Raw genomic sequence first — 26,216 nt, 5'->3', positions numbered from 1 at the left:
CTTCTGGAGATAACGATCAGCCCCACCTTGTTATTTTTACCGGGAGGCCAAGTCCTACAGGTGAGGATGGCAACGTAGCTGTCAACGCTCAGTGCCTTGCTCCTGGTCGCTGCAGCAAGTAAAATGGGGAAATAATTGAGACAGAAATTAAAGAAAACCTGCAAGCTGCTGCAAGAAGAAACGGTATAGGGAGGAGATTTATGTAGGAAACTATGAAAGGAAGAGGAGCGACTTAAAAGGTGGGGAGGGGAGCAGAAATCTTTATTTTCCACATCACAAGTCTTTACTTTCCACGTCAGACCACGTAGGCCAGGAGCCCTACAGCCGCTCCGAGGGCCAGGATATACAACCCGAGCCCCGGCGATCACCCCTCAGTACCGGGCCCGGCCCAGGCCCCCTCATGGCTCCCCCCAGGCCCTGCCCAGGGGGGCGGCGCGGTCCCTCCCCCGAGATGGCGGCGCGGGGAGGCGGCGAGCGGCGCCCGCGGGGCGTGAATAAAGGGCGGCGGGCGGGGCTGCGCCGCTCCGGGAAGCTCGGGGCCGGAGGCGGCAGCGGCGGCGGTGGCAGCGGGTGAGCGGGGCTCGGAGGCGGGGGGCGAGGCGGTGGGGAGCGGGGCCGGCCCCGGCCGTGTGCTGACGGCCTGTGCCCGCCATGAGCAGGGCGCAGCTGACGCGGACCGGGCTCCTGCGGATGGCGCTGGGCGGAGGCGCCGCCGACCCGCTGCTGCCGGCCGAGGAGCGGCGGGCGCCCTTCGTGCTGCGGGCGCTGCGCATCGGGCTGGTGGTCTGCCTCTACTGGTTCACCTCCATCACCATGGTGTTCCTCAACAAGTACCTGCTGGACAGCCCCTCGCTGCGCCTCGACGCCCCGCTCTTCGTCACCTTCTTCCAGTGCGCCATGACGGCCGCCCTGTGCGCGGGGCTGAGTCTGGGGGCTGCCTGCGGGGCGCCTTGTGCCGGGCTGCCCGCCCTGCGCCTCGACCTCAAGGTGTCCCGCAGCGTGCTGCCCCTCTCCGTCGTCTTCATCGGCATGGTCACCTTCAACAACCTCTGCCTCAAGCACGTCGGCGTGGCCTTCTACAACGTGGGGCGCTCGCTCACTACCGTCTTCAACGTGCTGCTCTCCTACCTGCTGCTCAAGCAGACCACCTCGCTCTACGCCCTCCTGGCCTGCGGTGTTATCATAGGTGAGTGGGAATAGGGGGACTGCGGCCACCCCAAACCTCAGAGAGCCCAAGGAGGCGGTCCTCCTGAGGTCAGGCAGGTGACTGTAGAGGTCCCAGGCTAACAGGATTGTGGTGTCTTGCTCCAGGTTGCAGCATGCACCTGTACTGCTGCAGCCTGTGGAATTAACGCCTGTTAGGTCCTTGGTTGCTCTCTGGCTGTTGCCCGTGGTGCACCTCAAGTCTTCAGTCTTTGTTCCTGCAGGATAGGGGAATGCAAAGTTCCTGGTTCCCCACACAGCCTTTCCTACCTGCGTTTTGCACGTGTTCCTTCCTAGCCCTGGTGGCAGGCGAAGCCCTAACCACCCCTGCATGTGTTCCTTCCTAAGGTACAGGAAGGAACAGCCACCTTGAGTGGCTGGTAGTGCTTTTCTGGCCTAACGCTCAGAACAGGATGCTGAACCCAAATAACGAACCAGGCAGAACCATCCTTCCTCTTGGGACGTCACCCTCATACATGAGCGCTTTTGGATGCGATGGGGTAATTGTAGGGCTCTTCTCTTGCTCTGCCTTAGGCAGTCTGCTTCCTGTGTCTGGAGCACACAGGTGTCATTAGGAAAGGAAATCACTGTCACTTGACTGTTGCTCTCCTTAAGCAGCAATAACTGTCAATCCTCTAATAAAGTTTCATTTGCCTTAAGATGATACCACGTCTTTTCCCCCACGAAGGCCATTACAGAACTAGGTGTTTCTTCCCTATTTTCAAGTGAATGTTAATAACTAACTTTGGAAACAATAAGTGTTTGCTTAGACTGTCAGCATTGTTGGGACCATACAATGGAGCTTGCCAATTTAGACAAGATTAGCTAATCAAATCAAGCATAAAGCACCACCAGAAAATCTGGTTGTGTGGTGAGGAAGTAGGGCAGGGCATTGACTAGCTTAACGGGAATTGCTTACAAGCCTTCTGCTCCAAAGGCCAAGTAAAGTGAAAAGCTGCCTTCCATTTAGAGAGTCATTTTGATGCCAAGGATGGTGAAACGTTAACTTCAGTTCCAGGTGGACGTGTGTTCATGGTGGTGCTTAGACAAGCAGATGGACTTCAGAAAGATGAGACAAGTTCTGTATATGAGAGGCAAACAGGAGAGCCAGTCTGGCTGAGCAGCGACTGTTCCCCTCCACCAAGTGATGCCAGCAGTTGGCTTTAGCTAGCCTCGTGCTCAGGTGTTACCCAAGTCTGTGGCACTTACCAGCCTTCTAGGTTTCTCTAAGGCTCTGTCCCCTGGCTCCATCTCCCTTTGCTGTAGGAGCATTGCCTGTGTATGCCAGCACAGCCAAGCATCCTCTGTGGCCAGACACAGTCCTTGTCTGTGCATTGAGCTCTTTTGTACTTGGACTTAGTTTATAGCATGTGTTGGCTGACTTGCAGGCAACTTCCCTCATGGCTTCTAATGGAAAGTAGCTAATGCAGAAGCACTGCAGCACTCTTTCAGTAGCCGATCTCTCCTTTTACATTTTGCTGAAGAGCTGGATGGGGCAAAGTCTCCCTCTCTGCCCTGGAGCAAAAGAGCCTGTAGCACCTGTTTCAGAGCTGGTTAAAGAGTGTTCTGCCCATTGAAGAAGTTTAATACAGTGAGGATGCCTTTCTACTTTGTAGTCTTCTTTTGATCAAGGTCTTTTGTATTTTAACCCACGCATTTACCATCTTTCCATCTTTTCTGACTTATTTCTGTTACTGTTAACAGTGCAGCAAAGCCTAGGTGAGTTGTGATACTTTTCGCTATGTTTTTTTTCTTTAAGCCTCTAAGGTAAGAGGAGTATTTTTTGCTACGTACATGTCCAGTTTGCTATCTTTTCAAAAAAAATAAAAATAAAAATCATATGATCTTCTAGAAGTGACCTATACACAAACAGTAGCTTTAGTTCATGTCCTTTTGTAATTTCTAAACTCCTGCTTCCTGCTCAGTGTGAGAATGAGACTGAATGATAGCACAAATTACCTGCACTCCTAAAATAAATCTTCCCAGGACAGCAGTCATGACACTTTGCGGGTTAGTATAATAGAAAGGGGAAGCCTTCTAGCCTGTCTCTGCTTGTGGCTGTGGTTGTTCAATATTAGGTAGATGATGAATCACCAACTGTGTATTTTGAGTCCTTCATCAGATGTACATATTATGCCTGATTTCTTCTGTTGCAGGTGGCTTCTGGCTGGGCGTTGACCAGGAAGGAGCAGAGGGCACTCTGTCATGGGCAGGTATATTCTTTGGGATCTTAGCAAGCCTGTGTGTCTCCCTCAATGCCATCTACACCAAGAAGGTGCTGCCTGTGGTGGATGGTAGCATCTGGCACCTGACCTTCTACAACAACTTGAATGCCTGTGTCCTGTTCTTCCCCCTCATGATGATGCTGGGCGAGTTCCACACCCTCTACCACTTCGACAAGCTGGGAAACCCCACTTTTTGGGGCATGATGACCCTGGGAGGAGTGTTTGGCTTTGCCATTGGGTATGTGACTGGACTCCAGATTAAGTTCACTAGCCCACTCACCCACAATGTGTCCGGGACAGCCAAGGCCTGTGCCCAAACGGTGCTGGCTGTTATTTACTTTGAGGAGACAAAGAGCTTCTTGTGGTGGACAAGTAACTTGATGGTGCTGGGGGGCTCCTTTGCCTACACATGGGTAAAAGGGCTGGAGATGAGAAAAGTGGAAGAGGATCCTAATCTCAAAAGCAGTGAAAAAAATGAGACTGGTGTGTAGGCAGATTCAGCCTGCACCTGTTTCTGTACCTGGGAGTTAACTGTCAGAGCTCCTTTCCTCCTGCGGAGAAGAGCAAGGAGCAGGAAAAATTCACCTGCAAATGGTACGGGGAGCTGTGTCAGGAACCAGAGCCAAAGAGCTAAATGAATTATGTCTTGTCCACTGGATCTCCCCAGCTCAGAGACGGGGTGAGAGCATGTGTTCTAGAGAAGTATCAGTTTTCACGGATGTCTTTCTAAAATGGCTATTGCGACTGACCTAATCTGAGCAATTCCCATCTCTGTGGGGTGGGCATATAGTGGTCAAAGAATGGGATGGGAGCTTTGTGTATTTAGGGATCTAGAATGACATCTGATTGAATTCAGAGTGTGAAGTTGCACAATCCTGAACCTCCATGAGGGGGAGGCAGGTAGCCAAGCTGTTGGGGATAGTCCTCAGTAAATGGTTCTGCTGCAAAGGAATTGACAGTAACAGTTTATTCCTGTTTCCTTGTTCAATGTGAAGGGTTGGAAATTCTTTCCTTTTTCCTGTCTGTGTGTAAGCCTAAGAAGCAGCAGTACCTCAAATCCATGTTCCAGTGGGTCAGTAACTCATCCTGATGAGGTTTCTAATGCCTGTATTTCTTGCCTTCTGGGTTCTTAATTTGGGAACAATGTTCAAAGCAGGTGTGATACATCTGCACCTTTTCCTCTGAGGGAAAGCGTGCTCTCTGAAGCAGCCTGCCTGCCTTAATGAGGAGTGAGTGTGCCTCTGCCCTCAGTGACAGAAGGGAGAGGAAAAGCTGTTCTGAGGCGATTCCTCCCTCAGGGCGATCCCACAACATCTCCTGGGGTTCACAACACTCATCCTCCATGCCCTGAGCTCCTTCCAGAAGATTTACACCACACCAGCTTCGTACCCCCCTCACTGCTCGGGGCTCGTTCCCTCACAACCCCCCCGCCATTTTAGCCGGTCACCACCATTTCAGCGCTTGAGGAAAAAAAATAAATAAACTTTTAACCATATAACACCCAAAAACGCTCGATAAAGTGTTTGTTGTGACAGGGCTGGGGGGTGGAAGGCTCCTTCTGTGGCCGCTGGAGGGAGCCGGAGCCCGGCGCCTCAGCGCCTCGCCCGCCCCCGGGACCGCCCCGCCGCTACCGCGGCGGGGCGGTCCCGGGGGCGGGCGAGGCGCGGAGGCTGCGGTCGCCCGTGATGGCGGCGGCGGCTGCGGCCCCGTCCCGCTCCGTGCACTGGTTCCGCCGGGGGCTGCGGCTCCACGACAACCCGGCGCTGCAGGAGGCGCTGCGGGGAGCCGCCTCCCTCCGCTGCATCTACATCCTCGACCCCTGGTTCGCCGCCTCCTCCGCCGTGGGCATCAACCGCTGGCGGTGAGTGCGGGGCGATGCACGGGGCGATGCACGGGTTGGGGTTGCGAGGAGGGAGGGGGGGGGAGGAAGGGTGTTTTTTTGGCTGCCTGCCTCTCTCCAGGGGGAGGTGGGGGTCCGGTGGTGGTCCCGAGCATCGCCTTGGGAAGGGCTTTTCCCCCCCTAATTTAGGGTTAGGTAGAGCTGCGTGATGCCTCCCCTCTGCCCTGCGGCTGCCGGTGGGTTTGGGAGTGCTGCTCCCCCCTCATCCCGCCCCCGGGGGCTGTGGCTGTCAGGAGCTGTCAGCCCCCCCAGGTACAAGCAAACTTAAAGGGTGAGTCATTTCTGCGCAGCCCGTCCATACAGTGACATTATTACATAACGCCCTTGGGTCAGGTCTCAGATGCCCAAGCGCCTGGAAACCCAACCCAGGTAGGGATTCACCTCCGCCAGGCTCCCCCGCACACAGGTGAAGCACATCCCGCCGTCAGGGGCTGCAGACAGGGCAGCCACCTGGGCAGAAACCCTTCGAAGCACACCTCACAGCTTCACGTGGCAGCGCGTGGCCGCCCGGGGAAGCTGTGGGTGTCCCCAGTGCCTCTGCTGCCAGCTCAGCTCCGTCCAAGAGGAGCGGCTGCTTGCCGAGCGTTTCCAGAACACGCCTCGGAGGGTGGCTAGAAAACCATAAACGTGCAGAAATCACCACAATGCAGGTGTTTGATTTGCAGGAGTTCGTGGGTGCTGCCACTGCTCACTAGCAGCTTGAATTGATCTGTCCACACACCGCGCTTGCAGCAGGCAGAAATGCCTTTCACGTGCTGCTGGTATTGCCAGCTGCCCTCGTTTGGGAGAACCCAAGCAGGGCCCCCAAAAGAGTAATTCCTGATCCGTGTAATTCTTGTTTGTTTCCACCCACATTATGGAGGGAGGGAAGCAGGCAGTGGTTTTATTTACGTTCTGGTCATAGAAATATATATGAGTGTATGAATTTAAAATACAAAATCATGTTATCTGGAAGGTGTGCACCTACTGAAAATGTCAGAAATTAGCACCGCTGGCTGCTAGGCAAAAATGTCTTAGCAAGCTCCACACAGTTACTGGAGTTCCCTTGTTTCCCAAGGGGAGCCTGGGATTTGTTTTGCTGTTTTTTCTTCATTTATTTGTGTTTTGTGGTCTGTGCTCCACCAGCATTTGTGTTTTACCTCGCCTCCAGACATTTATCAATCTGAAAATCCCTTACCATGTGATTGCACAGCATGTGGGAGCCATATAGGACTGACATGTGTTTAATTTTCACAACACCTTGGAAAGGTGATATTCCTATTTAACAGCCAGAAGGTGGGCAGTTTGTTCTGGTTACCCAGACCTGCTTCTTGGTCTTCTGTACTTGGATATTTGCTCCTTCGTGCCTTGAACCCTTAGGGCCTTTCTCCTAGAAGTGCAGGGGGAGCTTGTTCTGCCTCGAAGCTTGCAATTCCCATCACGGGCAGTGCAGGTGCATGGGGAGGAAGCACCCAGCTTGCAGAGCAGTTGTAGCTTTGCTTTCCTCTTAATTATGCAGGGTCTTAAGTGAGCTGATACAGACACACTCGTGTCTTGCAGGTCACAGTGCAGAGCGGGCACGTAGCGGTGTGGGAAAGGCAGAGGCTGGCAGACAGTCGCTCACTCATGGTTGTGAGTTTGCCAGCAGTGCCACGTGCTGTCGCAGAGATTAAAGTTTTTAAGCTGGTGTCTTTCACAGAGGTAGACAAAGTTATGACGTGTGGATGCAAAAGTAAAGGTGATACACTTGGAGATGTTTCATAGCAAAATGGGGGACCAGCAAGATGCAACATTAAGAGCTTAAATGTGTAATGCAGAAAGCACTTAAATGCCTTTTAATGGTTTGGGGACGGATGGAAATAGTTGAATGCCTTGACGTGCTCTCATCTTTGTGTCTTGGTGGTGGAAGATAAATTGCTGTTCTGTTTGCAGCCATTCTAAGTATGGATAATTCTTGCCTTGGGAGGTTTTGGTGCTCAGTATCTTGCTGTTGATGAGCTAGGAGCGTACATCTCCCTGCTGTGAGTGTACATTTCTCTGCCATGCCCTTCCCTACTCTGAGCCAGAACTTTAAAACTTGTGGTAATTCATTGCTTTCCTGAAAACAGTGTATGGACATCTTTCTACTTCATGCAAAATCCCTTGTGCCACAGAACCCATGAAAGAATATGAATTGTATGGTTTATGCTCTTCTCCATGCAGGTGATGTAATGTGGAAGGAGCAGGTGTCAGGGGGTACTCACAGCTCTGAGAGAGAACATGGGAAGAGTAGGGGTTGCAAGAAGAAAAAAAAAGAAAAAACTGAGAGCTCTTGCATCTGGCCAAGCAGAACATGCATATGAATGGCCAAGAGCTGGCTGGTACGGCAATCTCGTAACATTGGTAGGTAGACTGGGAATGAATAATAATTCTTCTTTTCTATTTCTCGTCCTAACTTTCAGTTTGATTGCTAATGCAGGTTTGCTGGAGTTCCGTGTAAATCCTCCTCATTTGTCTTTTGGCTGTAGCCAGTCTGACTGACAGTAACTGCTCTTGTTTCTTCTCTGCAGATTTCTGCTCCAGTCCCTGGAAGATCTGGACAACAGTTTAAGGAAACTCAATTCTCGCTTGTTTGTGGTGCGAGGACAGCCGACAGATGTCTTCCCAAGACTCTTTAAAGTAAGAGGATACACTAATTTTATGAAGTGTAGTGAGGAAAAACTAATGTCCCACTGGTACCTTTGGTTTTGCTCACTAATTATCTGCTCATTGTTGGCAATCCCCTGGTTTCTCTTTACCTTCAGTACTGTCCACTGTGTAACCCACTACCAGGGTGCTTGAGCTTCTCTTTGCAGTTAGTGGGTTTTGCCTTTGTTTCTGCAGCTCAAGCCTGACAAGGCTGTGCTGTAATCCACCCACTCCTCTGGGTTGAGAGTTTCTTCCATTCTGGACATTGTTTTCCTGCTGCTTTTACTCAGGAAAAGTGCCATATCCATACACCTTTAGAGACAAATAGAAAATGATCTACAGGTGAAATACAAATAAGGCTTTGTGTTATAATTTCAAAAACTCAGAAGCCTGTACATTAGCTGACCTTTTTTTTTTCTCTGCTTCTGTTCAAGGCTGCAGTTAGTCAGCACAGCAGCAGTACACAGCTCGGGTCTGAGCTTCTTGTTGATGTACCATTTAGGACAGAGGAACATGCAGTGACCTCAGTGGTGGATGATGGATTGGTGGGATGTGTTTCTAAAGTGATATGTCAAAGCTGCAGATCATGAGACAGGCAGGGCTGGCAAGAGGATCTCCTTGAATATAAAGGTTCCTCAAGCAGTAAAAGTATGTGACTCATTATTCTCTGTCTTACCCTAAAGTTGTATTTATCATTGTCTTTGAAGCTTTCTGAGAGTATCTTTGCTAGGGAGACAAAACTAAAGGAAAAAAGCTTGGTTTCCAATCATCTTATGGGTTGTATTTGTCATGAGGACTGTACGTTACTTATGGTTGAAGGAACCAGTGTCCCCAAAGCCTGCTGTAGCCCAGATGCTGAGAAAGAGAGGTAAACTTTAGTCAATACCCTCCTGCTGTACACGGTCCTGATGTGTATTTTTGGGAGGAGGGTGGTGCTGGGGAGGAGAATCAGACTATGCAGGTCACAAAGTGCACTGATATTTATTTTGGCTTCTGCAGGTTAACACATGACACAACTTCTGCGCTGCTTTTAGCCTTTTTAGAATCTGAGTTATTTTTATCTTTTGATCTGCAAATAAGTTCTGGCTATTCGTAGTCCATGCCCTCCTTATTTTAGTTCAAGGACTAGGTATTCACAGGATAATTGAAGCTGTGTGGGAGAAACATATCCACTTTGATCAAAGAACTACAAGTAGTTGGCAGAATCTGGGGTTTGGAGAGATGGTTGTGGAATCAGCCAGACCTTGGTTTCAATACAGTCTTTTTTGACTGGGCAGGTGGGTTAATGAATGTCTTACGTGTGCTGTAAGAGAGCTGAAAAGAATGTTGTTTTTTATGCTACTAAAGGGTAAATGTTTGGCTTTCATGTGAAAGAGCTGCTGCACTGAACAGAAAAGGCTGGACAAGAGAACAGCAGCAGCTCATGCTTTGCTCTCAGCTGTTCTGGGGAGCCATCACGTGCAGTAATGCAACACTCAGGTCCAATGTAATTTCTGCTCTTGCTGCCAGTGGCTGAAGTATGTTCAGCAGTTACAGTTCCTGCAAAGGCACTGTGTGCACTGGTCCAGTGAGGCAGACGGATGAAGTGTACTCATTAGCTCTGCGTTAACCTTTGTAGTGTAGGTTTTTTGGTCTCCTATCCTCTGAACAAATATCTGTAAACCTACCTCTTCTACAAAAGAAAAGTGCGTAGTTTGTTCACTGAAGTTTGCTCACGATCCCATTTGTGCATGGTTTTTTCCTACTTTGCTGCAGGTTTTGCTATGCTGTGGGCCAAATACTAAGAGAAGTCAGTCACAACTTTTATTTTGCGTGTTTTGTATGTTGTTATGTAGCAATTTATTGCGATATAGTTTGCTGTTTCCCGGTTGTGCTCTGCTTCCTGTGTAGCACGTACAAAGCTGGGCTTCTCAAAACTGCAGAAAATATATGAATTTGAAGTTTCATACTCTTACCTAAAATCTCTGTTAACTTTAACTGCATTTTTTTCATTCCTTTCTTTCAAAATAGTAATACATGTTTCTTCAAGACCAACACTATCTTTTCCAAGCCTTCTAGCTGGTATGGTCTTTCCTATAAAAGAAAAGTTTAAAATGAAGGTGTTAAATCAAGTTTCTTTGTGGGGAGCATTGTAGGGCTTGGAATGTGTCTGTTTAACGCCTGCTCTGAGTAATGTGTTCTGTCGTGTTCATGTTTTGAAAAAAGAATAGAGGGCCTCTCTGAAATGTATATTGTGGTACATAACTGTTGTAGTTTTCTGTCCTTCCTAGTATTAATTTTAGGATTCAATCTCTAAGAGTTTAGAAAGGCAGGGATGCTCATCTGGCTGCTTTCTGCTTCTAGATTCCCATCCCTGCCTTTGGTATTTATTTTTCAGTGGTCATCAGTGACCTAATAACATCTGCTGCTTGGCTTTGTTTGTGTTTCTGATGCCTCTGGTTCTGAGGCGGAAGAGCCCGTCCTGTACACACGGCAGTGACTCACGCTGTCTCACTTGGAGACTGGTTCATGTCTTAGTTGTGTGAGGGGTTTTTTAAGTGTCTCTGCAGATTTCTGGCTGTGTTTGACTGGAGTGTTTGCTAAACAAATCTGTGGGCTGCTGCCCTGTTTGATGGATGCCTCTGGAGGGTCACTGTGGAAACCATTAAACCTCTTCTCATAGGATTCAGTTTCTGAGGAAAACTAGGCCATAGTCTTTGAGAGCAAACTGTGTGCTGGAAAAACCTGGAAGAGGCTGAATGCGATTTCATAAGGCCTGTTCTGTGTGGTCTGTGAGGGATCTCTGACAGGTGTGAAGATATGGAATGGGTTTCATGGCTCTGCTAGGATGAACTAAAGTCCTCCCTTTGGAGAGCTGATCATTTAAATATGAATCGCAGTATCATAGTCTACTGTTCAGAGCAGAAAGGTCTACTCAGTTGGCATCCTTTGTCCTGTGATTTCTCTCTACCACATTTGTTGCCTTTGGCTTAGGCATTGGTCTTCTACTAAGTGACGGCTGTAAAGAGATATTGGAAAAAAATAGTGTGTATTGTTATTAATTGATCATAGTCTCCACATAAAAATACCACCCTCTCTAGGTTCCCAGGACTTGACAGTGGCAATTACAATTTCTGCAATTTAGTAACCGTACTGGTCAGAAACGTCTTCTGTGTGACACCTCTGTGTATTGTGTTTCCTGCAGGAATGGGGAGTCACTCGTCTCACCTTTGAATACGACTCGGAGCCGTTTGGGAAGGAGAGAGATGCAGCTATTGTCAAACTGGCCAAGGAGGCTGGCGTGGAGGTGGTGATCGAGAACTCCCACACACTGTATGACCTGGACAGGTACGGGCAGAGCAGGGGCAGAGGTGCTGCTTGGGCTCGGGTGGGATTGTCGCGTCTGGGATGACTTCAGGCTCCCCTTTACGTTGATCTCTATGCGTTGATCACTGTCATCCTGGGTGAGCCTAGAAGGTGTCAACAGGATTATTCTGTGCACTCACGCTTTTTATTAGAGCGCGTCAAAGTGCAGTGACGTGAATGCATGGAAAGGTGTTGCCTCAAGCTAACTAATCTCTGTACTTCACAGTCATTTAAGTTGCTTAGCTGCGTCCTTATTGATTGTTTTCCTTGAGCATGTCCTCACTGCGTGGACTGTTGGTTTTTTTTGCTTCACTGTAATAAAGGTGTCTGAGCTGTTGTCTCAAACAGGTTATGAAGGCAGGGTTTTAACTGATGGATGTGCTAGGACAGCTGGAAGAAGTAGAACAAGGTAGATTGGGGCAAACTAATCTTATTCTAAAATCTGGATGCCTTGTCTGTATTGTGCATTTGCTATGGGGAAGACTTGCCTTTATGGTGAGGTTTATATATTTATTTATATGTATAGATGATCGTCTTAAACAGTGGAGACAGTCTTTCAGCAGAGACTCTAAGGTATGCTTGACTTCAGTCATGTTTCAGTACCATTCATATAGGTTGCTTTCTTTTTTTTTCCTTTGGATTCTTTTTCTTGTACCAGTAATGCTGAAGTTTCTTCCTATAAATCTTCAGCATACATAATTTCCCGTGGGCAGCATTGCAGTTTAGGACATACTGTGTGGAAATGTTTGCCTTTGGGGTGAGGGGAATTTTTCACTTGTCTCATGAGCAGACAGACACCACTGTCTACATTTTGCATTAGAAGACACATGTGGTGTATAGGGAAACGTTTAGGTTGCCTTTCATTTTCAGCTGTCCCAGGTAACTTATTGCGTCAGTAAACTTTGGCATCGTGCTCTTTTTTTGTCCTTTCCCAGATAATTTATGAATAATGTTGAGCAGCAGAAGCCTTAGCTCAGCTCTGTGTAGGATTTCTCCTTCTGTTGCAAAAAATGGATTCTTACTTTATCATGCATCTCAGCAAGAATCTTCTGTCTACAGGGACTTTGTCACGTATCTAAATTTATCCTTGGCTTCTTTAAAAATAATTGCAGTTAGGGATCTTGTCAGATGGCTTCTGAAAATTCACGTAGAATAAATCAACCAAATCTCCTTTGCATCTGTGCTCAAATGTGGCTAATAGATTTTGAGGCACAACTTCCATTACCAAAGTCAAATCAGCCCTCCAGTGTATTGCATATACACATGCATTCACTGATTCTATTAGTATTTTCTACCACTTTGCCTAATACCCATATCAGATTTTCTATTCTGTAGTCCCTCTGATGCCTTGAAATGCTTTTTAATTCTGGAATCATGCTTGCCTTTTTTCTTCGTAGCGTTTGGACGGTTTTAAGGCAAGTGGTACATGCAGCAGCTATTTCTCCATGTCCTTTAGAAGTCTTTTGTGAGTGCTGGCTGGTCCTGGCAACTGTTGCTATTCCAGCAGAGCTTTGTTTTGTGCTATTTCCTGCTGACCTCCCAGTCAGTAACATCTCCTGATGAATTTCCTTAGAGAGATGCAGTGTGGAAACCTCCCTGAATGTCTCCGTACTGAATTCATGTGCAAAAAATAAATGCAGTTTTTCTTTAATGCCTCGTCTGCTGCTTTGCCTTACAGATATCCTGGAGTGTCTGTAAAGGGATTTTTTTTTTCTGTTTATACTTTTCTTTTTAATTTTTCTCAAGCTTTCTTTTGGGTTGGGAGCTGCACGGGGAACTGCTTTTGTGGCTTTTGTTTAACCTACCATTTTTTTTCTAGTCTTCAGTTTCCCGAAGGATTTTGCCTTCTATTATCTTTGATGATGCTATTCTTTTATTATTTTGACTAGTGATCTTTCTGAAATCTTTTTAATGGTTTATGTGCCTTTATTGAATTTTTTTTCCCCTGACATGTCATCTTCAGATAATCTCTGTGTTGTCTGTCAGCATTTTACCTCTCAGCTTCTTTTTGCTCAGCGTGCTTCCTATTTTTATTCTGTTCTCTTCTCAAAATAGAAGCCATTATTGTTTTGTTGATCCCGGAAGGATGCTAAATTGATGCATGCCGAAGTCATGGTTACAGTAGACATGATAAATAGCACTTTCAGCTATACCTTACCTGCTGCCTAAGACAAATCATGAATTGCCTTTCCATCTTAAGGGTTCCTGATGAATCGTTCCATGGAGCAGTCATTTGTGGCATTTATGTTCATACCAGGCCGTGGGTTGTGGCAGCTACCCAGCCTGTGTGGAGGCAGTTGAAGTCTCCAGTTACTCTGACATTTCCTGCTTCTTGGCATCTCTGGGATTTCTCAGCAGGTGGTAATGCAGCTCTAATATTATATTTCTCTGGAAGTCTCTCTCAGACAGAGGCTCTTGCCCTCCAGTCATCTTACCCAGCCTTTAAACTCATGGTATGAGTTGTCCCTTGCTCAGCTTACTCTTTTTTTCCTGCATAATTCATGACCTGGGGGTGGTGTCCTACTTCTCATCTTTCTTTAATCAAGTTTCTTTACAAAATAGCCAGGCCTGTTTTTAAACAACACAGTCTAGTCCTTCACTTGGACATAAATGATTCCAGCAGTCCTTCCCTTCTCCCCTGCAGCATCCTCTGGGTACCACCACCAGCAGCTCCTTTCTAACGCCTACAACAAACCTGTTCTCCTAACTTGTGAATTTGACCAGCTTTATGTAGCAGGAAGGTTGCAATGTCCTCGGCACTACCAGCATAGCTGTGTGGTTGTCAGAGCTTCTTTCCTCTCCTCTCCCCCAAAACAAGGAGAGGGCCATAGAAAATGAACACTGATGCCAGAAAATAGTCCTAAAAAACCTGGGGATTCCCAATCAAGATTGGCAATGTTCGGAGTGTACAAGTCAGCAAAGATAATCTCTTAGGTATCAGCTTAGCCTGCTCACAGCTTTTACTTAGCAATTATTCTGTCTGATGACTTCCAGACGATAGGCTCTGTTGTCCCTTCGCTGGATCTGCCTGTTTTCTTCTCCTGAGGATCTAAATCCTCTGTAAACTGCTTGCTGACGGTCAGCACTGTGGTGTCTGTAATCCCGAGCTGGCTGGGGTCATGCTGGGGGGAGTGGTTTATGCCAGAAAGGAGCATCGTGAACTTGTTTGTTTGTTTGTAACACGCATCAGGAGCAGCTTCACCTCAGACACTCTGGTGTCAGGCTGAAACGGGAGTTAAATGCCTTTTAATAGGAGTGCTGACTAACTTGGAGGAACCAAGCACTGGGGAAGCTTGCATACCATGCTGGTTCTGCAAGGTATTTCTCTTTGAATCAGGAGAAATACAGCTCTTTTCATCTATGCATTTATTACACAGGCTCACTAGCACAAGGATTTAGACCGGAGCAATTGCATAAGCTGTGGGGCTCACTAAATAGCATGTGTGAGCTGGTAGTGGGGCGCATCGTTGAGCAGCCTGCTTGCCGAGCGCTGGCAGCTGGCTCGCAGGTGGGAGCACAGCCACTGCCTTGCCAGGATGGGGCCCTGCCATCGGCAAGCTGTGCGAGCTGTCAGGTTTTTGAGGAGAGCAGCTTTTCCTCGCCCCGCAGCCATCCCACTGGGGCACTGTTGTGGAGATGTGAGTCAGACGCTGACACCTCTGGGGGTGTGCGTTGGAGGGCTGCAGGCGCTGAGTTGTCACAGGTGGCTGACTGTAGGATCCCTTGTAACCCTAGCAGTGCTGGAACTGCGGTCAGGTTTTGGTTGCATGAGCTCTTGGTAAAATAAATGACTGTGTGACAGTCAAAAACCCTTATACCTGACATTCAAGTATTTCTGTCGTATAGTGCTGAGCAGCGTACTGCTGCTCTGGTAGCACAGCCATCTTCGTGAGTGCTCACTAACACCAGGAAGGTCGGGTTTTGTATGATGAATACAGCAATTCTGCTGTTCTGTGGTCTGCTCCAGGAGAACTAAAATGATGCAGTTTGTGCCACATGCAGGCTGAATTGGACTGGGGAAGAAGGGTGATGTGTGAGCATTAAATCTTGGGGACAGTCCTCTCTTTAATTTGTGGCCCAGTCTGTCACGGGGGAATGTTCTGCAAGACTGTACTGCCTCGGTTAGGACTCTATGAGGAGGGAAAGGGCTCCTGCTTATGGAGCTTCCTGTAAAAGCTTTGTGCAGTAGGTTGAACTGCATTAAAATATTTGGTGTGCGTTGTATAATACCCAATATTGTACAAAACCCAGGATCTGACATCTCTTTTCATGGCAGTATTGTGCAAGATGCAAATTTTGTTGCATAATGGCAGCGTCAGGTGCTGTAAAATGTGCAGTTTGTCCTAGTCCCGTCTCTTAATGATCTGTGTCCCAGATCCAGCAGCTGGTTCCTTTGGAAGCCGTAGTAGGTAACTTCTCTCACATCCAGAGTCTCGAGGACGTCAGGCAGGGCTAGGAGGCATCCACCTGCAAGTCGCAGCGCTGTGCTCCAAATAGCTGCTCGCAGAAGCTGTGGATGGCAGATGCAGCCCGGCAGCGTGGGTCTCAGACGGAGCTGCAGCACTGGCAGGTCGGTGGAAGAGGACTGCAAAAAGAGGCAGTGCTAAAGCAGCAGCAGCTTCCCCGCCCCCGTGCCAGGCACCGCTGCACACATTGTGCAGCGCTGTCACGTTTTCACTTCCAAGTGCTGAACTCCTCGGGGATCGAGTAAGGCTCTCTGGAGTGCTTGCAGTAACTGGAAGGGCCTCGTTTCTCTCCCAGCAGCAGTGCTGCTTGTAAGGCTCCCCTCGGTACCTTTGGTTGCAGGATGCTGTGCCACGCTGCTCATGGTGTTGCCCTACACCTTTACCCTGTTTTGCTCTCTGTGCACATCCTGATTGCCCTCCCTACGCTATCCCATAGGCCGGTGTCTTTCTTCAAGCACCTACTACACATCAAAATGAGCAGAAACGGCAGGAGGCTTCCTATGAAATCTCCTCCATCTTTGCCACCCCGCTGCCTCTTTCCACAGCTCCCTTCTGCCCCGAGTCTCTGCTGGATGGTGGTGGCGCGGGGACGCGGAGCACACGTGAGGCCGGGCTCAGGGCCGGGGCAGGCCGGCGTGTCGCTCCTCCTCGCCACACGTGCGGCCGCCAGGAAGGGCAGGGAAGGCACATGGCGTCCGCTGAAGCGCCGGGCTCCAAGCCCAGCCCCTTGCATAAGCTGTTTGACCGTGCTGGGTGGGGAAGGCAGCGCTGCTGCGGCTCTGTGTGAGCTGTGGGGCTGGCTGCCTCCGCTTTACGCTTTACGTAATGCTGGCTTTCCCCTGCTGCCTGCTTTGCTGTTAACTCCTTCCTTTCTCTTGCCCAGGCACGCTCCCAAAGGCCTCCGTGTTCTCTGTCCCAAGAAAAATTGAGTCCACGCAGCCCTAGCAGGCCCTAGGTGCTTAAAGAAGTAGAGAAATGGGGAAGCCGTAGCTGCCTTTTCCATGGTGTGGTCTGACACAGGAGAATAGCACGGAACAGGTCTGCTCATGACCTTATGGCGTGAGGGAGGATGGTGATTTCTGTAATCGCCAGGATCGAGAGGAATGACGCAAAATAGGATTTGTCTGGTCTGGGAGAGGTGGAGGAGGGTTTGCCATCAGTCTGGGACTTGTTGTGTCGGACGGGGGGAAGTAAGGTCAGAATCAGGCTAGGAAACAGATGCAGGTCTGGGATTTGTCAGCTTGGGGAGACAGAGTATTCAGACTGAGATTTCATACAGGGATTTGATGAAGAGCTCTGGGAGAAAGATGTGTGGCTAAGCCTGATTCAGCTGGAGCTTCCTGTGATTTTTTTTTTTCCCACAGAGATGGATTTCCGTGTTGTTTTTTTTTTTTTTTTGGTTTGCATCTTGTTTTTAAATATCCCTTTGAGGGATGCATCCAGTGGAATCTGGGGCTGTAAGTATTTCTCTATACAAACGGAAAGTCTATCCTGAGCAGAGATAGCAGGATACAGTTTCGCTGTCATTTCCTTGTCCCTCCTGTGGTAGCGAGGCTGTTTATTTTGTTTCTAATTTTTTTAATGTTTTTTATTTTCTGTTTCACCTTGCTTATTTTGTTTCTAGGATAATCGAGCTGAATGGCAACAAGCCACCTCTCACCTACAAGCGCTTCCAGGCCATCATTAGCCGTATGGAGCTCCCAAAGAAGCCAGTGAGCAGCGTAACAAGCCAGCAGATGGAGACATGTAAAGTGGACATCCAGGAGAACCACGACGATGTGTATGGGGTCCCATCCCTGGAAGAGCTGGGTATGTGTTGAGAGTGAAGTCAAGGGTCAACTGGCACCCAAAATGACCCTACTGAAGCTGTTTCTGGTGGCTGCCACCTGCCCAGGACAGGTCCAGTGTTGTCTTCTGACCTGGGCTGCTGCTAGCCACAGAAGCAAAGTAATGTTTTCAGCCAGTGCTGGACCCTATGAAACCAGACTGCTCCCTCTTGCACTGCCATTGATGCACAACATCCCTTTAGCATTGCTCTGAAACGTTCTGCATCTGTCCTTACACTCTCTTTTATTCTGAGCATACAACCACTGTATCAGTGTCTCATGTCCTTCCCAGCTGCTGTCCTAGGCAGGTTGTGTAACAGACCTGAAGAGGTAAACTGTGTACCAGGCACACATCATGTCATTCACTTGTTGCCAAGCACCACCTACTTGAGAGCTTAGCAAGACAAAAGATATTACTGAAACTTCTTTCACTTATCCTGCTATGCTTTTTCGTCCTTGGAAACTTGGTGTTTGCCTCCTCTTCCTTATATACCTGTATTTTTTTGGGAGGAGGAGGATAAATAGAGAACTGAGGCATGAGAAATGCGAGTCCTACGTCAAGGAAGTGAATTTAAATGCAAGGGAAGGAAAGGTTAATGCAGAATACTGTCTGTGTGTGTGTGACTCTGGAGGCTCCGTGCTGGTTTCTTAGGAGTGTCACCTTGTACCTTAAGAGTTACGGAAAAGGGGGACTTCTCAAACAAGACTATCCTAAGGGCTGCAGTCCTGGATAGATCTGCTTCCTTTGTGTCTGGCCTTGTGCAAGACCTTCTGCAACCTTATATTGGTCCACTCACTGTCAGGGGAAGCTCCTTTGTCAGCCAGGAGCACTGCGAGGAAAATGCATTATTGCTTCCACTTTTGTGCTGGTTCTTCAGCACTAAAGCACCAGCTTTCCACAGAAAATGAGCCTTTTGAGGAGCAACAGGCTCTCTAGTGAGCAGCTGGTGGTCATGGTAAGATATTTCATAAGGCAAACCTGTGAAGCATGCGTTCCTTTGCCAGCTGCTCTGGCCCAAGGTACAGAGAGCCCTGTGGATATTGCTAACACACAGGATAATTGGGATGTGGCCAGTGGGGAAGGTCCCCAGAAAGCTGCCTGAAGCGTTGCAGGGAGAGAACCTGGCAGTCTGTGTCACAAACAGGTTTTCCTCATGTTCCAAATGACTGGCCTGCTGCAGAAGGACTAGAGCAGTAAATAAGCCCCGTTAAGCAACTGCAGTATTTAACTTGTTTTGCCATTGCTTACATGTATTCACATCTGTATGGTTTGCATAGACTTGGCTTCAAATCTTACAAAGTTCTTTCCTTCAGGCTTCCCCACAGAGGGTCTTGCCCCTGCAGTTTGGCAGGGAGGGGAGACAGAAGCATTGGCGAGGCTGGATAAACACTTGGAAAGAAAGGTAACCCCCTGATATTTAAGTGGGCATTCCTGCAGGCTGTGGGTCCAAACAAAAGATGTGTTGCATCAGCCATTGCTCTCTTTTCCTGCACATCCTAGAAATGGTCACTACATTGCCCTGTGGCAGGGGCATTTGATATTATTGGAGTACTCCTGTCATCTTAGGTTGTTTGTGGAGCAGGGAGTTCCTGGGCTTCTTCAGACGTGAAGAAGAGCTGTATATTAACTATACTGCTGTTAGAGGCACATAGGATTCTTTTCCTTGGTTTTCCTCCCACTGTTTCCTTTAGAGGAATGCAAACTTGGAAACCCTCCTGCAAGTTGCTCCATCTGTGCTGCACGCTATGCACCATCTCCTTTTGTCTTTATCTGAGTTACTAGGAGCACAGGCTCATAAAAAAGTACCTTCCCGTTGTACATCAGTCTCTTCATATCTCACTGAGTGGTATTCCTCTAGCCCCTAGCTGAAATACCCAAATTTATTCTATGGGGCTTGTGTTCTTCACTATAGTACGCATGAGGCAAACAATGTCAAAGTCACGGAAGCTGACCCAGCTGCAGAAATACATGTATGGGGTGTGGGGGCTGGAGTTGTTCACCTGAGATTTCTCCCAGTGGTGGCTGGAAATGAATAAAAGAGGTTGTGCTGCCACACCTGAGTGACTGTGCCACCTGCACAGAGGCCTGCCCTTTAGCAGTGGCTGACAGTTTGGGATTTATTTTCTTTTGGGGCTAATTTCTCCTGAATATATTTAGGCATGGGTTGCAAATTATGAACGACCGAGGATGAACGCCAATTCGTTGCTGGCCAGCCCGACAGGACTCAGTCCCTACCTGCGTTTTGGCTGTTTGTCCTGCCGCTTATTTTACTATCGTCTCTGGGAGCTGTATAAGAAGGTAAGACAAAAGGTTGTCTGGTTTTGAGCATAGCTTGATTCTGGTTCCAAGACAGCGTGATGGAACAGCTGCAAAAACAGCTATTGCTTCACTTGTTCCCGACTGTTGGGTAAAGCTTGTTGCTGGTACAGAAGAGTCTCTTGGGTAAGGAAAAGTGATTTTCCTGTATGTAGTTGAGCAGCCCTTATATCTGCTGGTACCCTGTTCTTCAGCCTGGACTCCTGTCATGAGCCACGTCGGGCTTTTTACTGTTGGTTATGGGTGGCTCAAGTCACTTGCCAGCGTACCGAGTGGGCTAAAAGCATGCTCTGACTTCACCACCCGGGGTTTCTGCTAAAGGATGATCTGGAATTGAGCTCCTTTATGGAAGTTGTCAGTAACAGACTTGAGAATTGTGTATAAATGCATGGGTGTCTTGCAGCTCAGCATAATGAAGGCAGTCCTCCCCTGCTTGTGAATGCCTTTGTTCCTTCCTCTGCAGGTGAAGCGGAACAGCACTCCTCCCCTCTCTCTGTACGGACAGCTTCTATGGAGGGAATTTTTCTACACAGCAGCCACAAACAACCCAAAGTTCGATCGCATGGAGGGGAACCCCATCTGCATTCAGATCCCCTGGGACAAGAACCCTGAAGCCTTGGCAAAGTGGGCAGAGGGCAAGACAGGTTTCCCTTGGATCGATGCAATCATGACCCAACTGAGGCAGGAAGGGTGGATCCACCATTTGGCCAGGCACGCTGTGGCCTGCTTCCTGACCAGGGGCGACCTCTGGATCAGCTGGGAGTCAGGAGTTAGGGTGAGTCTGGCATTTCCAGAGGCCTGTAGGAGGCCATAAGGAAAGCAAAGTCTCCCTGGCACTTGCTGCAAGGATTGGCACACAGGTATGGCTTTTGCTTGGCATGTAAAAGTTGCGTGGAAGACAGGATTTGTTAGCAGGCTCCTGGCCTGCCAACAGTCTGCCTTCTACCATGAGGGCTCAAACAGTATCAAGAGTCTCCAGTTACCACAGCTAACTGTTAGTGGGACCCACTGGTAAATAAGGACTGGGATTTGGGTTTGGGTTTGGGGGAGCTATTTTGGTAAAATGCTATCAGTCCATCTGTTTCCTTTGCAAGTTCAATGTATCTTTGTAACTGGACCTTTCTCCTCATTGTGTAATCCATCACCGTGCCAGTCAGGGAACGCTCCGTGACTGTGAAATCTGAGTCTAGATTCTCTCAAGAAAAGAGGTAAAAGACACTCTTTTTGGGACATCTGAATGGACAAACAGCTTGAACTTACTGGGTGCACATATTGCCCTATGCAGAAAGTAGAGGCAGAAGCAGCATCTTGTCAGAAGGCTGTCAAAGCACAGCGTAGCTGAAAGTGTGTCAGAGTCAGGTGCTGAAAGTGCTGCATCTGTGCATGGATGTGAGCGAGTTACTGCTGCAACCTGCCTGCTTTTTGGAGTGGCAGTGAGTTCTGGGACATTCAGAGGGGCTCTTTCTTCCTGCTTTGGTGCTTGGTCTTCTGTGCAGCGTCTGCCTGCTTCTCACAGTTGGTGCTTTGCACTTGTTACACCTCCCCAGTTAGAATCAATACCCAAGGCTTGCTGTAACACTAGGTAGTGATTTAGTTTGTAGCTGCATGAGAGATTATCCAGCATTGTATCAGTGTGAGCAGACAGTGCCTCCCTATGTGAAGGTGTCAGGAAGTGTGATATATTGACCAGGCACCTGGCTTGAGCCAGCAGATTGCCTCTTTGCTGCTGCTTTGGTTTCTGAGAGCTGTTCAGTGCTTGCCCTTTGAACTGGCCTCTTGGTTTCTCCTGGCAAGAAGCCCTAGCTGGGGAAGCTCTCACTGCATTCTCCTTCAATTGCTGCAGGTATTTGATGAATTGTTGCTGGATGCAGATTTCAGTGTCAATGCAGGCAGCTGGATGTGGCTTTCATGCAGCGCGTTCTTCCAGCAGTTCTTCCACTGTTACTGCCCCGTGGGCTTTGGACGTCGCACAGACCCCAGCGGTGACTACGTTAAGTAAGTAGAGTGTCTGGAGCTTCTTTCTTGCTTGATCTGTCAGCCTGAGTCATTCAGTAGCTGATATGGTTACTTCCTGTGCACCGTGAGTGCTATCTTGCTGTACTTTAAGTGGTTTGTGTGCATCTTTTAACTTGTTGCAGGAGGTATCTGCCCAAACTAAAGGGCTTCCCCGCACGATACATCTATGAACCGTGGAATGCCCCAGAGTCTGTGCAGAAGGCAGCCAAGTGCATCATTGGGGTGGACTACCCCAAACCCATGGTGAACCATGCTGAGACCAGCCGGCTGAACATCGAACGCATGAAGCAGATCTACCAGCAGCTGTCACGCTACAGGGGGCTCTGTAAGTAACAAAAAAAGCAAAAGATTTTGTCTTTAATATGACATAGAATATGATGTGCTGTTTGTGATCGCAAAGGTGTTTGCATGTGAAAGGCTTATCCCAGCCCAAATATTTCTTGTTTCTATTATGATGATCTTGCGTTTCTCTAGGTTTACTGGCATCAGTCCCTTCATGTGTGGAAGATCTCAGTGGCCCCGTAGCAGACTCAGCCTCAGGGCAGGGCAGCAGCACCAGTACAGGTGAGTTGGAAGTATTTGGGTACTTAAGACATACCGTCATGGGCAGGAGAGAGAGATTCTTTTCTTAATAAAAGGAGGATGTAGCTAGGAAACTACAGATCATATTCATCTTCCTTTAGGCTTTCTTCAGAGGTCCCCAGTGAGCCTTCGTGCCTAAAAGGGCTGAAGAATAGTGAATCTCTTACTGCTCATATGGGATCATATGCAGCCATTTAAGGGAGGAGTGCAGATCACTGTAGGGCTAATCTGGTGTAATTAAGCTTTCCTCTATCAAAGGAGGACACTTTCATGTTTGTTCTGGTGGACTTAATTATTCTGCTTTTAAAAAAAGTATTTCAAAAACTTTCTAAGAAGGCTGTGGCAACATCTTTCTGTGCTTGTACATTGCATGTTCTCCTTGCTCCCAGCTCTGTGGCACATTAGACTAGGGTATACGTGTGAGGAGCTCTAAAGCCAAAGGAAATGTTGCAGTGACTCTTCTTCCTTTCCAGCAGTGAGACTGCCGCAATCTGACCAGGCTTCGCCAAAGCGCAAACACGAGGGAGCAGAAGAGCTGTGCACTGAAGAACTGTACAAACGAGCCAAAGTGACAGGCCTCCCTGCTTCAGAGATCCCTGGCAAGAGTTTATGATTGTGAGTAGTCCCTGGCATGATCTGGCCTAAACTGTGTTGTTCTGACAGCAAGCAAGGCTCAATTCTATTTGTTCCCTACAGTTTAATGAACAAAATGGACTTGCCTGGGGAGAAAGGTGGCTCCTGACTCTTAATTGCGTAGCCATGTAATTTGGCAGTGGCCTGCCTTCTGGTTGTTTTTGCTTTTGCTTGACAAGCTGTTAGCTCTGTAGTCCAGCAGAGAGCAGTACCCTATGACTAGAACAAGCACAGACCACAGTTACGTTTGGGTTTGCTCTAGGGAGGTTTCTTCCCCTTCCAGGGTGAGTTTGCAGCCAGGTTTGCCCATGTGGTGAGGGCACAGGGTGGAGGAGGGGAGCAAGCAGGCCCAGTCTTCTGCCTGAGATGTCCCATATTCCAGGAGGGAAGGAGCTGATTGCATGTTTTGCCAACTTTTCACTATGTGGGGGAGCTCAAGGCAATCTCTCTCTTCTGCTTTCTCCTGCAGCCAGCAATATGCAGCTTGCAAGTGAAGAGTGAGAGTGCTGGAGGTGACCCGAAGAGTAGAGGCTGCTGCAACCACAGAAGGACTGCAACTTGTGATCTGCAACAGAAAATCTGGGGCGTCTCATAAAAACGTGTAATTCCAATAGCTGCCACAAAAGGTCACTGTGTTACTTGTGCTTGGGAATATTTGGCTTTCTGCTCTCCAAAGAGCTAAATGTTTCTTTTCAGCCATGCCCAAAATCTGCCCTCATTTAAGAGGGCAAAAGCTTTCTTTCAACTTGTTCACTCCCAAGTGTATCTGTCGTTTCTGACAATGGATCAGCACATGTGACTTGCTGCATTGGTAGAGGGAGCAGCATCTGCATATCTCAGAAATAGTGAATGTCCTTTCTCATCGCTAGTACTAGGCAGCAAGGTATGCTAAGATTAATTCAGTAGTTGCAAAGGAGAAGAAAGCTGCTGGAATATCAAAAGCTGAGTACCCATCCTACAAGAAAACAGGAAAATCTCTGTATTTGTTTCTCTAGGCTAGACTGGTGGGGATGTAAACACTTTCCAAGTAAATCAAGGTGGTACACGTGTGGGGATGAAAAAGAAATGAAGGATAACTGTAGTAGAAGAACAAAGAGATACAAACTGTCTGTACCTTTAAAAGGCACTTAGAACTTTCCTTGAAGAAGAATCTTACTAGTGCAAGGTGAGCTGTAGTGCTGTTGCCTCCAACAGGCAGCTTCAGAGCAGCCTGCCGTTTCAGGGAGATGACTGTGAGAGAAGTAGGAGTTCTTTGGAGAATAAAACCATACTTTGATATGATTAAAGCAGCCTCCCAAAAGCTTGCTGATCCACATAATGAGTGAGCTGTAGGGAAACAGTCCTGGGCTCAGGGCTTTACAGCCTTTCCTTCCCTGAGTGAGGCACTCTCAAATGGAGTGACCAGTGTCTAGTGTGTAGCCTGTGGAGTGCATCATTCTGGTAGAGGATGTATCACACATCAGCTCCTTGAAGCGAGTCTTCCTTGGGCTCAGTTTGCTGTCCGTCCTGTGTGGATGTTTGCTCTTTCCTGTATTGACATCTGTGGTTTTGAGTTTCTGCGCAGCGTAGTCCCCGTATCTCATACCCTGCACACTGCTCCTTGTTCCCATTCACGTTCAGGCTGGTGCATTGTAGTCTAGCAGGACAACCATGTATCTGTTCTGCCTCTTAACCATACACTTCTTGGCCTGGTCCTGCTACAGGATATCATTTCAGCGCAGTACTGGCAGAGCGCCTCTGTTTGCCTTTACACCTAGGAGGGCAATGGATGGCAGTACTGCAGAAGAGTCTCTGTTTTGGCAGTTTCCAAGAGGGATTGTATCAGGTAGCTAATCCTGTGCAATGTTCTGCTGTCGGCACTGTTCTCATTTGCTGTCCAAAACCTTTCATCCCCACCCTGGCACCAATAGTGTGGGGCTAGATGTGAGCTTAGCCAACTAGCAGCTTGGGGAGCACAGTCATCATGTCCCACTCTGACTGGGATAAAAAGATGCACTTTTGGAGCCCATGCTTGAACCCAGAGCAATGGGGCTGCAAGTAGAAACTGACTCAAGTGTATCTGGGAAACCTGGAGTGGTGGAAGAAGTGGAATTGTGTCGAAAAGTTAGTTAATAGAATAGCTGAATAACTTTTCCTTCCAACTAACCTCCCAGAGGCATTGATCCGAGATTTCCTTTCCCAAGGGAATCCTTTGGGCAGACTGTCCAAGTAAGTAAGTCACTTTTCCAGGCCTACCTTTCTTCTAAGCTCCTGTCCACCAGAGTCTCCCTGGGATAACCCAGTAATCAGCAGGTTTTGTCTCCAGTCTGACCCAGATCTTGTCCCCACTGAGGGCAGTAAGGTATGAGGGAAAGGGGGCCTTCCCACCATCTTCTGCTGCAGATGGAAGAAAGGGGAAAGACATGCACTTTGTACATTTCGACTAGAGAAATTGTGACTTCTGTCTTTTGGAGAGTCTCTTGCTTAGGCAATGGTCTGTAAATATTACTCGTTTTGTTTTTATAAATGTCATTAACTCTCTCTATGCTGTCGTTCCAATTATTTAATTTGGTAAGTAGCATTTTGGGGCTGGGTCCATGGGGGTAAATAGCCAAAGGGAGTGCGTGCAAAATCTCCCAAGAGGTTTTTTGCAAGGTTTTTGGGTGAGGGGGAAATCACATTTGCAAGGTTTTTGTCGTCATCTGTGGTGAGGATGGTGGCAGCTGGAAGAGCTGCAGTCCTTGGAGCAGAACAGGTAAGGACAGTGAGAAACACAAGGTAAAGAAAAAACTCTTGCAAGGAACATTAAGGAGGCTGGGATTCACCCACTCTGATATCTTTTTACAGTTGAAATGATAAAAGGTGTGTGAAACTGCATGCCAAAGGAGTGGAATGGGAAATGATCGTTCACTGTTTCCTGTAGCGTTTAGGACTGGGCATATTCAATTAAACTACCAGATGGCAGATTCAGTGCATCTGCAGCTTCCTTACACAGATGTTTTCGTGTCAAGCGCTTTGTCAGTTGTGGGTGCTAAGTTCAAAAAGGCCTGACAGTCCATGGAGGAAGGAAAACCCATC

General features: G+C 48.1%; 2 protein-coding genes across 4 annotated transcripts; both read left to right on the top strand.

Moving 5' to 3' along the window:
• The first annotated feature begins 421 nt into the window (after positions 1–421).
• On the top strand, positions 422–5,072 carry SLC35C1 (solute carrier family 35 member C1). Its single transcript, XM_027459652.3, has 3 exons — positions 422–570; positions 660–1,186; positions 3,360–5,072. The coding sequence occupies exons 1-3, from the start codon at positions 452–454 to the stop codon at positions 3,917–3,919; spliced, it is 1,206 nt and encodes a 401-aa protein (XP_027315453.2). The 5' UTR covers positions 422–451; the 3' UTR covers positions 3,920–5,072.
• On the top strand, positions 5,057–25,679 carry CRY2 (cryptochrome circadian regulator 2). Of its 3 annotated transcripts, XM_072038725.1 has the most exons (13): positions 5,152–5,289; positions 7,510–7,689; positions 7,857–7,965; positions 11,159–11,301; positions 17,410–17,594; positions 18,926–19,014; positions 19,770–19,910; positions 20,392–20,703; positions 21,772–21,923; positions 22,067–22,269; positions 22,419–22,508; positions 23,000–23,141; positions 23,629–25,679. In XM_072038725.1, the coding sequence occupies exons 5-12, from the start codon at positions 17,477–17,479 to the stop codon at positions 23,137–23,139; spliced, it is 1,245 nt and encodes a 414-aa protein (XP_071894826.1). In that variant the 5' UTR covers positions 5,152–5,289; positions 7,510–7,689; positions 7,857–7,965; positions 11,159–11,301; positions 17,410–17,476; the 3' UTR covers positions 23,140–23,141; positions 23,629–25,679. The 3 variants fall into 3 exon arrangements, with proteins under 3 accessions (XP_038036548.2, XP_027313887.3, XP_071894826.1); XM_038180620.2 differs by lacking the exon at positions 7,510–7,689 and having other exon boundaries at positions 5,057–5,289; positions 23,003–23,141; XM_027458086.3 differs by lacking the exon at positions 7,510–7,689 and having other exon boundaries at positions 5,058–5,289.
• The last annotated feature ends 537 nt before the right edge of the window (positions 25,680–26,216 follow it).

Source organism: Anas platyrhynchos, chromosome 5, assembly GCF_047663525.1.
Source record: "Anas platyrhynchos isolate ZD024472 breed Pekin duck chromosome 5, IASCAAS_PekinDuck_T2T, whole genome shotgun sequence".
Lineage (NCBI taxonomy): Eukaryota > Metazoa > Chordata > Aves > Anseriformes > Anatidae > Anas > Anas platyrhynchos.
The sequence above is the reverse complement of the archived record's forward strand: the minus strand, read 5'-3'. Positions and strand labels throughout refer to the sequence as shown.